The sequence below is a fragment of the Mesoplodon bidens genome (genome assembly GCF_964165515.1).
Source record: "Mesoplodon bidens genome assembly, chromosome: X".
Taxonomy (NCBI): Eukaryota; Metazoa; Chordata; class Mammalia; order Artiodactyla; family Ziphiidae; genus Mesoplodon; species Mesoplodon bidens.
Window position 1 is genome coordinate 795,882 of NC_138163.1, and position 14,287 is coordinate 810,168.

The window sequence follows — 14,287 nt, forward strand, 5'->3', positions numbered from 1 at the left end:
GAGCCCAGGGTCCCTGGAATGCCCCCTCCACATAATTCTTCCATTGGCTGGGCAAGTAGGCGACAGTTCGGCCAGCCTTCCTCAGAGCACCTGACCTAATCAGACAGTCACAGAGCCTTGAAGTGAAAAGCAGATCCGGGTGCTGGAAGATATGCCTGAAGAACTCGGGGGTGTGACGGCGGAGAGGGCCCAGGATGCCCACTCTTGCCTGGCCTTCGAGCTGCCGTCCCTGGGGCGAAGAGGTCAGGTGCTGAGGGGCTGCTTCATCAGAGAGGACTTGCTCCCCTGTGGGGCCCTGGTCAGAGGAGCCGGGGCGTTCAGCCAGTTCCAGCTGCTCTCTCTCCTGCTGCACCGGGGTCCACGCCCCGCCCTGTCCAGCCCCCTGCTGGTCCCCCCCCGCCCCACCCCCCGTCCCAGACCATCCTCCTGCCAGCTCATCCAGCACTTCCCACCGGGACGATCTTGAGCGGAGGCTGCCCAGCAGAGGGGCTCCGCAGGACTCTGCCGCCCAGAGGTGGGGTAGGCCAAGAGTCGGGGCGCAGCCGGAGGGCGGGGTGGAGTCGCAAGCCAGCCAAGCCCCGCCCCCGCTGCGGGCTCTGCCCCCAGGCCCGGGCGGAACCCCGGGGAGGAGGGGTGGGTGGGGCTAGGCTGGGTCAGCTGAGTGACAGTCACGCGACCACGACCAGCTCGCCTCCGAGCGGCTTCCTGGAGGAGAGAGGGGGACAAGCGGGAGTCTCCGAGTGTGGCAGGCCAGTGGTGTGGGACCCGAGAGGGGGTGGGGGAGGAGGGCTTGTCCTGGAGGCTCCCCAGGGCGGTGGGGTCAGTCCTGGGGCTGGTCTGGGGCTGGAGGGCAGACCGGCACAGGGCTGGGTCCCGAGGCCTGGGGGCCTGGGGGACCCAGCCCTGGGGTCCACTCGAGCCTGGGGTGAGCTGGGGCACCAAGGGGCCCACTGAGGAGGCTGGGACCCGGAAAGATGGGGAGGTCTGAGGGGGAGCTGTGCCTCCAAGTGCAAGTTTCCCAGGACATGGAGAAGGAGAGAGAGACCCTGCAGGCCTGGAAGGAGCGTGTGGGGCACGAGCTGGACGTCGTGGTGGCTTTCTGGTTGGAGCACTCCCACGACCAGGAGCACGGGTGCGCCTCGCCCTGCTCGGGCCCTGGGTGGGGTCCCTACCCCTGCTGAGCCCCCACCTCACTCAGCTGACTCAGACCTGCTGGGCTCCCCCCCGCCACCGGCTCCCCGCTCGGCTAACGCTGCGCGTGGCCCACAGGGGCTTCTTCACGTGCCTTGGCCGTGACGGGCAGGTGTATGACGACCTCAAGTACGTCTGGCTGCAGGGGAGGCAGGTACGACAGGGGCACCCGAGACTTGCCGTCATCCCGGCCTCGAGGACTGGGCCGCTCCCCACTTAAGCCATGTTTCCTCCACTCCCCCACAGGTGTGGATGTATTGTCGCCTGTACCGCAAGCTTGAGCGCTTCCGCCGCCCTGAGCTTCTGAATGCAGCTAAAGCAGGTGCCCCCTCCGTGTCCCCATCTCCCCAGAGGCCGCTCCAAGTCACTCTGTAGCACACGTGCACCTAGGTGCCTAGTTCTTAGAGGGGTCTAGAAGCAGCAAAGGGCCCGGTATGCTCGCAGGTAGGGAGGAAGGGGGAGGCGGTGGCATCCTCACCCAAATTCTAGCAGGCCACCTTCCTGACCAGCAGGTGGCGAATTTTTGCTGCGTTATGCCCGAGTGGCACCTCCTGCAAAGAAGTGTGCCTTTGTGCTGACGAGGGACGGCCGCCCGGTCAAGGTGCAGCGGACCATCTTCAGCGAGTGTTTCTACACCATGGCCATGAATGAGCTGTGGAGGGTGACAGGGGACGCGCAGTACCAGGTGCATGGGAGGAAGGCTGCCCTGCGTGTCTCCGTGCCCTCGCCTGTCCTGGGCATGGCTGCCAGAGCATTCCCATTCAGCATGCGAGCCCCTCCCTGGGTCCTGTGTGCAGGGCCGGGTCTGTCGTCACCGTCAGTCCTTACTCTGGGCCCCCACAGCCCAGGGCTGCTGGTAACACCCTGCCTTGTTGCACTGTTCTGTCACTGTGCGTCTACAGGTGAAGGAAAGTGCAGGGTTTATTACAAGCCTCCAAGCAAGGAGAAAGGGCAGGTCTTGCTCAAAAGACCCAAACTCTCTGATGGCTTCCGGGGAAGGGCTTTTAAAGGCAAGGTGAGGGAGGGGGTGGCGGAACACCTGATCAGCTTATGGACGTTCTTCTGACTGGTTGGTGGTGAGGTAACCAGGTGGTATTTCGGGAGGGAGTCAACATCATCAGCCTTCTGGTTCCAGTGGTCTGGGGTCTACACGCCGGTGGTCAACATGCCCTTACCTTCTTCCACCCGCTGGGGGTCTTAGTATCTGCAAAACAACTCAGGGATATGACTCAGGATATGATCTATAGCCCTTGAGGAGCAACTAAAGGTCCATGACTTTCTTTTACGGCTAAACTATTAGTATTTTCTGTTGCTTATCAGTTTTCCTTTGCTTCTGCATTTTCTCACTTCTATGATTATATTTGCTCTATGGAACTCGGGGAAGGCCTAGGAGGCTAAAGCTTTTCTACAGACAAGAGGCAAGGGACACGGGGTCTACCCCCCCCGAGGGCTCTGCAGGTTGCTGCTCAGTTTCACAGGGATCAATCCGTGCCCTGCCCTGGCTGGGAGAGGGCCGCTCCCTCCTCCCTGGGCCCCCTCTTGCTTTCAAACGTGACCTCACTGTCTGGGAATGGTCTACGCCCCCAGAGTGGGAGCCCTAGCCCCCAGCCCGGGGCCAGGCCCAGAGTAGGCCTTGGTGAAGGTGTCCTATGAGTGGCAGGGAGGACATGGTTCTCCCACCCCAGGGCTGGGGACCCAGCAGGTCAGCACCTGGGGGACCAGACTGGATGGGATGCAGCCTCAGCCTGGGCCTCCCCTCATCCCTCCCCAGAGCGAAGCGGTGGAGATGATGGATCAGATCGTGCACTGGGTGCGGGAGGACCCCTCTGGGCTGGGCCGGCCCCAGCTCCCTGGTGCCCCGGCCTCGGAGTCCATGGCGGTGCCCATGATGCTGCTCAGCCTGGTGGAGCAGCTCGGGGAGGCCGACGAGGAGCTGGCGGGCAGCTACGCGGAGCTGGGGGACTGGTGCGCTCGGAGGATTCTGCGGCACGTCCAGGTGGGGGCAGGGCAGCAGGCGGACAGCGGCTGCCAGACAGGGCCTGGGGAGCTGGGGGGCAGGGCGACCCCCTACTCCCCACCCCCGGGGCGCCTCCTCCGCCCGCACCCACCCCCGGAGCCGGGCCCCGATGGCTCCCTTTACAGGCGGGGAGATGGGGCGAGGTGCGGCCCAGAACTCTCGGGAAGGGAACGAGGGCCCTGGGGGAGCCGGGGTGGGTGCCAGAGCCCCGGGCACGTCAGGGAGCAGGAAGCCTGGCCAGACTCAACTTCGTCCCAGGCCTCTGCACAGCCCAGTCCTCCCAGTCGCAGCCTCCGTTCAGTGTCTTACCCTCCCCACATCAGGGGCCCAGGCCCAAAGCAAGGGTTAGGACAGGTCCAGACCCTTGGGAGTGAATCGGCTCCTCCTCCAAAGCCCCTCTGAGCGAGGCCACCCAAGCCTGCAGATCAGGAGGGAGGGAGGGTGGGAGGGCACGTCTTTCTTGTTGGATGATGGGGCGGGGGTCAGGGGGTGCTGAAGGCCAAGCTACCTTCTACTCCTCCCTCGGCAGAGGGGTGGGCAGGCTGTGCTGGAGAATGTGTCAGAGGATGGCGAGGGGCTTTCTGGCTGCTTGGGGAGACACCAGAACCCAGGTGAGGGGCAGGGTGGGCTGGGGGTGGCCTGGGAGGAGGGGGGCGCTCAGCCTTGGTTCTGGACTCCAGATGCGGGGAGTGCCCTCCTCCCTCCGCCCTCAGCGCACAGAGGACCAGGCAGGGGAGGAGGGACGGGCCTCCCACGCTGGAGTGTCAGCAGCAGGAGAGTGACTCTGGGGCAGACCGGCAGGGCTGGGGGGCTCAAAGCAGGCCCCACAGAGAGGAAGGGAGTCAGCGGTCAGCACGGCGCTTGAGCCCCCCGCCTGGGGGAGGACATGCGGCCTGCCTTACCCGAGCCCTCACCAGGCCATGCGCTGGAAGCTGGCTGGTTCCTGCTCCGTCATACCATCCGGAGAGGTGACCCCAAACTTCGAGACCACGTTATCGACAAGTTCCTATTGTTGCCTTTCCGCTCTGGATGGGATCCTGACCATGGAGGTCTCTTCTACTTCCAGGATGCTGATGGCCTATGCCCCACCCAGGTGGGAATGTACCCAGGGCTACATGGTACTAGCCTGTTGAAGGCTTTCTGCCCAGGGAGGTGCGTGCTGTCATCACCCATTTCAGAGAGGGGGACCCGGGGCTCAGAGGAGTGAACCTGCCCAGTGTGACCCCAGTGGGAAGCTCGACTCCTGTGCCGGTGGCACAGGGAGGCACAGGGAGGCCGTGAGGGAGCGCAGACCACGCCCACGCAGAGACACATGGCCCTTCATGTTGGAAAGGCTCTCTGAGTGACGCTAAGGCATCAGCAGTGGGAGCAGATTTGCTCCCTTATGTCTGTTGTCTGACTGTGCCTTGATCCTGCTGAGCTCTGCAGAGGGTGGCTGAGTGTCCGAGGGCCTTTAGACAGACTGACGACACAGCCGGGGTTTCGATTCCAGGGCTCAAGGGGCACCTGCCCCAGCCCTGCCCATTGGGAGGGGCTACTTGGGCTGCATCTGGCTCAGGAAGCTAGTCGCCATCTAATGGGCAGTTAAGGCCCCCAGAGACGTGACTCTCCTGCTGGGAGGGGTGGTGGAGTGGGGTCCAGGGCTCTCAGATGCCTGCCTCCGCTCTGCTCTCAGCTGGAGTGGGCCATGAAGCTCTGGTGGCCGCACAGCGAAGCCATGATCGCCTTCCTCATGGGCTACAGTGAGAGCGGGGACTCCGCCTTGCTGGACATCTTCTACCAGGTGGCCGAGTACACTTTCCGCCAGGTAAGTGCTGCTTCCTGGTCTCAGCGGCGGCGTGGAGGAGACCACAGGCACGGCACACCCCCTCCTTCCCCCCCTCGCCGGACATGGTCCCTCAGTAGGTCTGAGAGTTCCTGGAAGTCCCGGCCCTGGTGCCCTCTGTTCAGTCAAGAGAATGGCCCCTGCCCCACTGGAGCTCACATTTTGGTGCTGGTGGGACCGACCATAAACAAGTAAACCAGTAAACACAGATGGTGATGAGAGCTCTGGGAAATAAAGCAAGGTCAGGGCACTGGGGGGCTAGTGGGAAGGAAAAAGGCTGGGGCTTCAGGAGGGGAGGCCATAGGGCACTAGGCAAAGGCAGGGAGACCGGGCTGTGGCTGTCATCCTGGCTAGTGAGTGAGTGGGGGCCTGGCCCAGGGCCTGGCCCAGGGTGGGAGCTGCAGCGGCTCAGGCGTCAGAGTGTGGTCGAGCGGGAGAGGTGTGGGCTGGGAATAGACAGGCCCAGCAAAGGAGATGAGAATCAGCTGTGAGGTAGGAAGGAAACCAGGCCCCCCCCCACAGAGGCCTGAGTGCTGTGAGCAGAGTGATGAGCTGTGCCAGCTGCTGCCAAGGGGCACCTCGGGTGCTGAGCCAGATGGGGAATGAAGGAAGATTCCCGATGTGTTTCTAAAGCCACGACTCACTCCATTAGTAAACCCCAGTACGGGAGGGATTACAACAGGGGGGTCTTATTCTGAGGTCTGTGGGCTTTGAAACCTGAGAGAAAGTTCCATCTTTATTTGCACTAACCTCTAACTGAAATCCAGCATTCACGTTCATCATGAATGAAAGCAGTGAACCACAGTATTAGCAGTGTCCGACTTTGTCACCAGTAGAAATTCCAAATGTCTTCGTGTTATGCTGTGGTTAGAGAGGCATCTCCAAGTACTGCACACGCTCGTCACTGCTTCCAAACACGGGATCCACAAGACCAGAGGCGATATATATTAATATTGAATGCATTCATAGAGAACATGTGTTCGAGGTGATCGCTCTTAACTGCATAAAGTGAAATTTAAGGAATACATTTTCAAGAAAGAGAGATTGCATTGAACAATCACAAAAGTTATAAACAACAGGTAATTCACTATGCACTAATCGTCATAACAATACAGAAAGCAAAAATGCAGACATCCATGGGAAGGCTGGACAGGAAAACAGTCAAATCCTTTGTTATCTTCCCGTGTCATATCTAGTAGTCGAATAATAAGTAAGGACATGAGTAATGTCACTGGAAAGATAGAATGAACAGATACAGAACTAGTTTTACCCCCTATGAAGAATACACCTACTCATAGGTCCCCATTTAAAAAGACATTTTTGATAGTGGACTTCAATGTCACTGATTTCTTTTATGGTCCTTCTGAGAAGGGGTTCCACTCAGGTCTCTATCTGGGGAGGAAGGGCCTAGGCCAGGGCTCTGAGGTCTATCCTGGAGCATCTGGAAGGAACTGGGCAGGAGAGAAGCGAGGAATTTGGAAAGGGTCAACAGAGCTGCTGGGCAGGGGCAGGCTTCAGGTGGCTCCGAGGGAGGGGTAGATGTGTTTGGGACCTGTGGTGAGCAAGGCAGAAGTCAGACCTCTGTCCGGGATACCTACAATGGGTATCTACAATCTCATCCACTGGAAGACAGCCCTCTGAAGCAGGGAACAGCAGCTCCAAAGGAATAACTTGTTACAGTTACACGGCAGGTCAGCACTTCCTCAGGGTTCTGTTTCCTTTTTTATAGTTATTTTTTTTAATTATATTTATTTACTTTTGGCTGCGCTGGGTCTTCTTTGCTGCGCGGGGGCTTCTCACTGCGGTCGGTGGCTTCTCTTGTTGCGGAGCACGGGCTCTAGAGCGCAAGCTCAGTAGTCCCAAGCAGGGTTTTTGTTTTTGTTTTTGTTTTTTTAATTCCATCTTGCAAGGTTTCATCTCACAGCCTGCGGCCCCTTCCCCAAGTGGGGTAACTAGCTGCAGACTCAAAACTCCACCACCCCCCCAAGAAAAAGGAAAAGGAAAAGCCCCTTGCTTTCATATTTGTCCAGGAGGCGGGACCTCATTTAAGAGCACCGATTCTGGAGCCGGGGGTCAGCCCGGGCTCTGACCCCGACGTAGCGGTTTAGTGGGGCCGGTGAACGCCCCTTTCCCAGGCCTGCCTGTCACTGCCTCATTGTTATTGCAGTTTCGCGATCCCGAATACGGGGAATGGTTTGGCTACCTGAACCGAGAAGGGAAGGTCGCCCTCACCATCAAGGGGGGTCCTTTCAAAGGTGAGTGGGGGAAAGGGCGGGGCCCAGGGGCTTCGGCTGCCCACGGCCCTCCCAACCCGCCGTCCCGCCTCTCCCCGCAGGCTGCTTCCACGTGCCGCGGTGCCTCGCCATGTGCGAGGAGATGCTGAGTGACCTGCTGAGCCGCCTCGCCCCGGCCTCGGCCCCGGTCCCGGCCCTCAGCGTCCGGTCTCCGCCCGCCGACCCCGCCCGCACAGGCGCAGAATAAAGCCAAGCCTGCTCCACTGCCCGTGTGTGTGAGCGTCTGTTGGGTGTCGGGTGGGGGACCAACCGCCGCCTTTGGCTGGAGGGCACCTGCTCGCCCAGCCAGTGACCCGCCCCGCGCGCTGGACCCTCCCACCCTGCCAACAGGCCCGCCCTGTGCCAGGGCCCGCCCGGCCATTGGCCCGCCCCGCCCCGCGGAGAGGCCCACCCCGCCCTTGGCCCTCTCTGCGCCAGGCCGAGCGGCCGGGAGGGCGGGCCCGGCGGGCGGGCTCGGCGGCGCGCACTTCCGGCCGGTGGCCGGGCCCGGCGCGCGCCGCCTCTTCCGCCGCCGTCCCCGCGATCCCGGACCCAGCTCCAGCTTCAGCTCCAGCCCAGCTCCAGCCCCAGCCCTGGCCTGGCAGCCCCGGCGTCGCTTCGGAGCACATCGGAGCGCGGTGGCAGCTGACTGCGCGTTCACGACCCGCTGGGAGCCGGGAGCCCCGCCGCCGTTATGAACATCCGCAATGCGAGGGTGAGGGGCCGGGGCCGGAGGCTGTCCGCGCCGCGTGGGAGCGGGGCCCGGTGGCCGCGTGCGCACGCTCCCGAGGGGCCCGGCCGAGCACCGGGCCAACCGCCCTGCGCGCCCTCGGCCGCCCGGCGCGGAAAAGTGACGGCCACGTCCTCGTGGGGCTGGATCTACCCGAAGAGGAGGCCGGGGGAGCCAGGGACGCAGGGCCGGGGCTGCGAACCCCTTCTTTTCGGATGTCGGGTTGGCGTTGGATGGTGTCGGGGAGCTTCCTGCAGCTCAACGTTCATTCCTGGGAGTCAGTTTTTGCACAGCGGCTGTGGGCCAGGCCTGTGCAGAGACAGATAGTCCCAGCGCCCGCCCAGCCCTGTGGGGGGGGGGGCGGGGGTCGCTGAGTAGACAGAGCAGGGTTCTAACACGACCGAGGCCTACTTAGTCACCGCAGCCCCCGGCCTGACTGCATTCCACTGCCCTCCTCTCCCGCAGCCAGAGGACCTGATGAACATGCAGCACTGCAACCTCCTGTGCCTGCCCGAGAACTACCAGATGAAATATTATTTCTACCATGGCCTTTCCTGGCCCCAGGTGGGCAGCTGTTGAATTTGGGGACGAGGGAAACCAGGCCAAGGAAATTCCACGCTGGGTCGGCTTGGGACGAGCCGGGGAGGTCGCGCGAGGTCGTGAAGAGTCCGGGGGGCGCATGGGTCAATGAGGGCCCTGAGTGTTTCCGGCTGGGGTGGCGGGAGATGGAGAGGAGGCGCCTTGAAGAGGGGCGAAGAACAGGGCCAAGGTAGGGGCAGTATTCCCACCTGCGTCTGTCCACTTCTTCCGGGTTAAGGACATGGGGCACGGGGTGATGTGGGAAAACCAAGCCACTTGGCCTGGAGGTCAGGAGCTGTCACTGAACTCGCTGCCCGATCGCCTTCTGTCTGTCACGCACACAGCGACAGGCAGGCGCTGGGGCCAGGTGTCCGATAAGGGCGCCTCCAGCTCTGACAGGAACTTGTTTTCTGCCTTCTCTTTCCTCCCTGTCACCCAGCTCTCTTACATCGCTGAGGATGAGAATGGGAAGATTGTGGGGTATGTCCTGGCCAAAATGTGAGTCACCAAGGACGGAGGGACAAGCCTGGTGCCTGACCTGGGGGTGGGGGGAGGAGGGACACCGACACCGCACGCGTCTGGCGGATGCTGCCTGGGTTGGGTTGGGGTTTTTTGTTTTGTTAATTAATAGACTGTTTCTTTAGTTCAGTTTCCTCACATTAGCCATTTCAGACCACCTTTCACTTAGACATATGCATTGAAGTCTCCCCCCATGTCTTTTCATGGCTTGAGAGCTCCTTTCTTTTTGGCACTGAACAGTATTCCATTGACACTGCACGTGTCTTTTGGCTGCTGCCTGGGGTTTGGAGAGTCCTGGCTCTCCCCCGTCCCGGGACTGGACGCACTTTGGGGTTCACGCCTAGCCCCTCTCCTTTCTTCTTGCTCTAGGGAAGAGGACCCGGACGACGTGCCCCATGGACACATCACCTCGCTGGTGCGTAGGGCCCACCCAGGCTCTGGTGGGGGCAGGGGCGGAAGTTAGTTGGAGCCGCCCCGAGGTCCCACCTTTCTCCCACCAGGCTGTGAAGCGTTCCCATCGGCGCCTTGGCCTGGCTCAGAAGCTGATGGACCAGGCCTCCCGAGCCATGATCGAGAACTTCAATGCCAAATACGTCTCCCTGCATGTCAGGAAGAGGTGGAAGCCAGGGCCGAGGGAAGGGGGGTGGGTAGGGGGATACTGTCTGTTTTGTTGGGGTCTTTTTGAATTTTTGAATTTTATTTTATTTATTTTTATACAGCAGGTTCTTATCAGTTATCTATTTTATACATATTCGTGTATATATGTCAATCCCAATCTCCCAATTCATCCCACCACCACCAGCGGGGATACTGCCTTGATGTGGATCCTGGGCTGCCTTGGCTTTTGGAGAAGATCGGGAAGTGGGCTTAGTGGGGAGGGGGACCGGGAGGAGGGGCAGGACCTGGACGTGCTGTCCCTGCCTGGCCTAGTCTGTACAGCTCAGCAGTGCCTTATTCCCCTGCAGTAACCGGGCCGCCCTGCACCTCTATTCCAACACCCTCAACTTTCAGTAAGTAGATCTAGAGTTTTCGCATGGAGTGGGATGGTCCCCAGGTATGGCTTATCCAGGTGGCTGAGATGGGCTGAACTACTTTCTAGGCAGGGGCGTGAGGGCGGCTAGGGTTAGCTGAGATGGGGAGCGGGCCTTGGACAGCACTCCTGAGGGCAGGAGCACCTGCCTGCCGCAGTCCGCTTGAGGCATGTGCTTCCGGAGGACGCTTGGTGTTTCTTGCTTGATGCTGGTGGCGGCTATGCTGGAAGGGCAGCATGGTGAAGAGGTTCGGAAGCAGAGACAAGGGCCCAGGACAGGAACAGAAGCCAAGGAGCAGAACTGAGTGACCAGGCACCCAGAAGCATCTAAGCGGGACCAGAAGAAAGGATAAACCTGGGCACGTCCACGCAGGAAGGGCCACTGGCAAGAGCAGCAGAGGGATCTAGAGCCCTGGGTGTCCTGGTGGCTGAGGGTGGGTCCACTCAGGGATGTGGCAGTCTCTGTGTGCCCAGCACAGGACAGAGAGAGCCTAGCAGGGAACTGCTCTGCCCAGTACATTGTGGTGAAAGCCGCTGGAAAGTGAGGCTGAGGTGGGCTGTCCGTGGAGGGCCCACTGAGACAGCGTCAGCTTCAGCTTGGTGGGGGATGAGGAGGGACTGTTGGGAAGGGAAGTGGCCTCAGGGCTGGGTATTTGAGGCAGGATCTTTGGCCTGGATGCAAATGCCTCTGGTGGTTGACAGTTCTAGGGTCTTAAGGCAGGGCCGTTCTGGGCCATCCAGACCGGCTCCCTTTTCAGTGGCAGGGTGCCCAGGTCTGCACACACACCTCCCAGCGCAGGCCTGGCCCCCGAGCTGCTCGCGCTAGGGGCCACGCTGCCTGGTAACGACCACCAAGAACAGACGCCGCAGCACCCCTCCCCGGTTGCAACTGTTAGGCATAGGGCCAGCCGTGCATGCCCAGGAAGTGACAGGGAGCGGGGAGGGGAAGGGAGGGGACTGCCAAATTCAGGGCTTCAGTTCACAGGAAACCACAGCTGCAGATCCTTGGTGGCCAGGTTAGGGACGAGGGGCAGTGGCAGGATGCCAGGGGTGGGGGGGAATAAAGGAGCTGGGTGCTACTTACTGTTGGAGAAAGCAGAGGGAAGACCATGTTGGAAATGTCTCCCAAAGGGTCCTTGGGGGGGGCAATGACACCCTGCCCCACTGAAGGCTGAGGAGAATTGCCCCCAATTTGGGTTGCCCTCCTTCTCTCCACCTGCTGCCCCCAGGATCAGCGAAGTGGAGCCCAAATACTATGCAGATGGGGAAGACGCATATGCGATGAAACGGGATCTCACCCAGATGGCCGATGAGGTAAGAGTCCTGCGGGGCCAGGGCCGCAGTCCCCAGGCAAGGCGAGCAGGGGTGGCCTGGGGCAGTGGGAGGCTGCGTCGCCGGAAGTCCTGGCCCTCTTCACCTCAGCTTCCGTAGCTGACAGGCGGGGAGCCGGACCTTGGCAGGGCTTTAACGAAGGCCATCGGCCCAAGATTCCATTCTCCGAGGAGGAAGAAGCCCGTCCTGCCCAGAGGCTGCTGTGAGAGGAGAGGGAGGGGGCCCCTGGACGTGCTGAGAGACACGGGGCCTGGGGACAGCTGTGGCTGGCTCCAAGGCTCAGGGGCCAGACAAAACCGGGCTGAAGAGAAGTCAGGGTTCTGCTCAAGGCTCCTCGGGGGCCAGGGCCATTCAGAGGGCTCCACAGCAGCCTCATGAGGGAGCCGTGAGCACCTCCACTTTACAGGAGAGGGAACAGGCCCACAGGGGACAGTGCCAGGGCTCCCCTCCCCCGGAGTCGGACTCAGTCCTGTTTCCTGCCCTGGCTCTGCTGCCTCTCATCTTGCCCCCCGCCGCCAGCAAGGGACAAGGCACGGGCGGCAGGAGAGGGCCTTCGTGGTCTAGAGACTTAGGTGCCGTCTCCTTACTCCCGTTTCTCCCCGGGCTCCTGGTGGCAGCTGAGGCGGCACCTGGAGCTGAAGGAGAAGGCCAGGCATGTGGTGCTGGGCTCCATCGAGAACAAGGTGGAGGGCAAGGGCAACTCGCTTCCGAGCTCGGGAGAGGCCTGTCGTGAGGAAAAGGGCCTGGCTGCGGAGGATAGCGGTGGAGACAGCAAAGACCTCAGTGAGGTCAGCGAGGCCACGGAGAGCACCGATGTCAAGGACAGCTCAGAGGCCTCTGACTCGGCCTCCTAGAGCCTGCACATGCTCCCCTCCCTGCCCTGCCCACCCCATCCTCACCCCGAGAGGTTTCACAATAAACTTCACCCAGTGGCCTTGGGGAGTCTACCTGTGCGAGCGTGCACATTTTGGGGGGGGGGTGTATGCCCCTCTCTGGCTCTTCTGCATCCCTGTGGATGTGGACCTCACATCCTTTTGGCACAGTGCTTCCTGCCAAGCAGGAAGAGCTTTGTTGGGGCTTTGGAGATGTCTGATAGCTTGGAGCCATCTTTGGGTCCAGGGGGAAGGAAACCCTGGAGTTCTGGGAGCCTTCCGAGCCCTGCTCTGCTGCCGCCTTGACAGGCTCCAGATGCCTGAGTCCAGCTGCTCGCTGAGCTTCTCTACCAATGTCCGATCTCGGTAATGGCCCAACCAGCTACCCAGTTGCTTGAGCCCTGGCAACTGTCCTTGATTCCTCCCTCTCCTGCAAACCGAAATGTCAGCGAGTCCTGTCTGTTCGATCACCGTGATACCCCTTGAATCTGCTTCCTAACCCAAGCCTTCTTTTTTTTTTTTTTTTTTTTTGCGGTACGCGGGCCTCTCACTGTTGTGGCCTCTCCCGTTGCGGAGCACAGGCTCCGGAGGCGCAGGCCCAGCGGCCATGGCTCACGGGCCCAGCCGCTCCGTGGCACGTGGGATCTTCCCGGACTGGGGCACGAACCCGCGTCCCCTGCATCGGCAGGTGGACTCTCAACCACTGCGCCACCAGGGAAGCCCCCAAGCCTTCATTTGAAAATAATCAGTGGGCTTGCTTTCTAGCATAGTTTTACATTTACAGAAGTGAGCAGATAGTATAGAGTTCCCGTGGACCGCCCCCCCGTCCCCCTCAGTTTCCCCATTAATATTTTGCAACAAGTGTTAACAGGTGTTTGAACCAAGATTGATACATTGCTAACTACAGTCCACAGTTACATTTCCCTCTGCGTTGTACACTCCGGGTTTTTTTTTTTTTTTTGCGGTACGCGGGCCTCTCACTGTTGTGGCCTCTCCCATTGCGGAGCACAGGCTGCGGACGCGCAGGCTCAGCGGCCATGGCTCACGGGCCCAGCCGCTCCGCGACATGTGGGATCTTCTTCCCGGACCGGGGCACGAACCCGTGTCCCCTGCATCGGCAGGCGGACTCTCAACCACTGCGCCACCAGGGAAGCCCCGTGAGTTTTGACGAGTGCATAATGTCATTTCATGCAGCCTATAAGCCCTCTGTTTTTCATAGCTTCAATTCTAACCCTAAAATTGGCTCCTGTGCGTTTCATCCCTGCCATTCCCTCTGGCTGCAGCGCCATTGTTTGCTGCTCCTCATACCTGGGCGGGCCGCCTGGGCCGCCCACCTCCCAGCGGAGCTCAGCACTCCTTAGCTGTCACTTTACCTTGTGCGCCTGCTGCCGCAGACGGCACTCTGCTCCTCTGCTACGCAGAATGATTTGCTACGGAGCTCGATTCGCTCTCTGGCTGGCGCCTGCCACGTGACCAACTAGCAGCCCGGTAAGCTAGCGAGCTGGCCGGGAACAGGAAGATGCGTCTGCGCGCGCCCGCTAACTCGCGGGCTGGTGGGGGGAGGGAGGCTGTATTCTGATTGGCTCAAATCGCGGGCTTGCTGTCGGAGGCGGAGCCTCGCCCCGCCCTCCGCGCCTGCCTTTCGGTCCCTTTCGGTTCGCAAGCCGCGCCGGGCTTCGTTCCCAGGCTCTCATTGGTACGGCGGCGGCGGGGCTGGGCTCCGCGCGGCGGGCGGGGCGGGCGAGGGGGAGAGCATGCGCGCCACCTCGGCCGCGCCCCAGCGCTGGCGGGAGGGAGCCCGCGGGGGCTCCCACGGTCCCCTGCGGCACACTGCTTCCTCTCTCGTCGGGCCCGCCCTGTGCTCTCCGCGTCCAGCGTCCCAGGAGGGCCCGTTGACGCTCGGCCGCCCCCAGGCGGTT

General features: G+C 61.2%; 2 protein-coding genes across 5 annotated transcripts; both read left to right on the forward strand.

The window, feature by feature from the left end:
- Positions 1-699: 699 nt before the first annotated feature.
- RENBP (renin binding protein) lies at positions 700-7,530 on the forward strand. Of its 3 annotated transcripts, XM_081221874.1 has the most exons (11): positions 700-749; positions 1,023-1,132; positions 1,270-1,345; positions 1,438-1,513; positions 1,701-1,876; positions 2,963-3,187; positions 3,738-3,819; positions 4,126-4,301; positions 4,884-5,015; positions 7,201-7,288; positions 7,369-7,530. In XM_081221874.1, exons 2-11 carry the CDS (start codon positions 1,026-1,028, stop codon positions 7,512-7,514), a joined length of 1,284 nt encoding a protein of 427 aa, XP_081078000.1. In that variant the 5' UTR covers positions 700-749; positions 1,023-1,025; the 3' UTR covers positions 7,515-7,530. The 3 variants fall into 3 exon arrangements, with proteins under 3 accessions (XP_081078000.1, XP_081077998.1, XP_081077999.1); XM_081221872.1 differs by lacking the exon at positions 700-749 and having other exon boundaries at positions 773-1,132; XM_081221873.1 differs by lacking the exon at positions 700-749 and having other exon boundaries at positions 775-1,132; positions 1,704-1,876.
- Positions 7,531-7,658: 128 nt separating this feature from the next.
- NAA10 (N-alpha-acetyltransferase 10, NatA catalytic subunit) lies at positions 7,659-12,443 on the forward strand. Of its 2 annotated transcripts, none has more exons than XM_081221879.1 (8): positions 7,659-8,021; positions 8,502-8,600; positions 9,055-9,113; positions 9,504-9,549; positions 9,635-9,750; positions 10,100-10,144; positions 11,394-11,478; positions 12,114-12,443. In XM_081221879.1, exons 1-8 carry the CDS (start codon positions 8,001-8,003, stop codon positions 12,348-12,350), a joined length of 708 nt encoding a protein of 235 aa, XP_081078005.1. In that variant the 5' UTR covers positions 7,659-8,000; the 3' UTR covers positions 12,351-12,443. The 2 variants fall into 2 exon arrangements, with proteins under 2 accessions (XP_081078005.1, XP_081078004.1); XM_081221878.1 differs by having other exon boundaries at positions 9,635-9,749; positions 10,096-10,144.
- The last annotated feature ends 1,844 nt before the right edge of the window (positions 12,444-14,287 follow it).

What these genes read in the sequence shown, in the direction of transcription:
- RENBP (XM_081221872.1), top strand. Translation starts at nt 975, where the DNA reads ATGGGGAGGTCTGAGGGGGAGCTGTGCCTCCAAGTGCAAGTTTCCCAG. An exon ending in TCCCACGACCAGGAGCACGG is followed by an intron (nt 1,133 to 1,269) that starts GTGCGCCTCGCC and finishes CGTGGCCCACAG; the next exon opens with GGGCTTCTTCACGTGCCTTG. An exon ending in TCTGAATGCAGCTAAAGCAG is followed by an intron (nt 1,514 to 1,700) that starts GTGCCCCCTCCG and finishes CTTCCTGACCAG; the next exon opens with CAGGTGGCGAATTTTTGCTG.
- NAA10 (XM_081221878.1), top strand. Translation starts at nt 8,001, where the DNA reads ATGAACATCCGCAATGCGAGG. An exon ending in GGGTATGTCCTGGCCAAAAT is followed by an intron (nt 9,114 to 9,503) that starts GTGAGTCACCAA and finishes TTCTTGCTCTAG; the next exon opens with GGAAGAGGACCCGGACGACG. An exon ending in TCACCCAGATGGCCGATGAG is followed by an intron (nt 11,479 to 12,113) that starts GTAAGAGTCCTG and finishes TCCTGGTGGCAG; the next exon opens with CTGAGGCGGCACCTGGAGCT.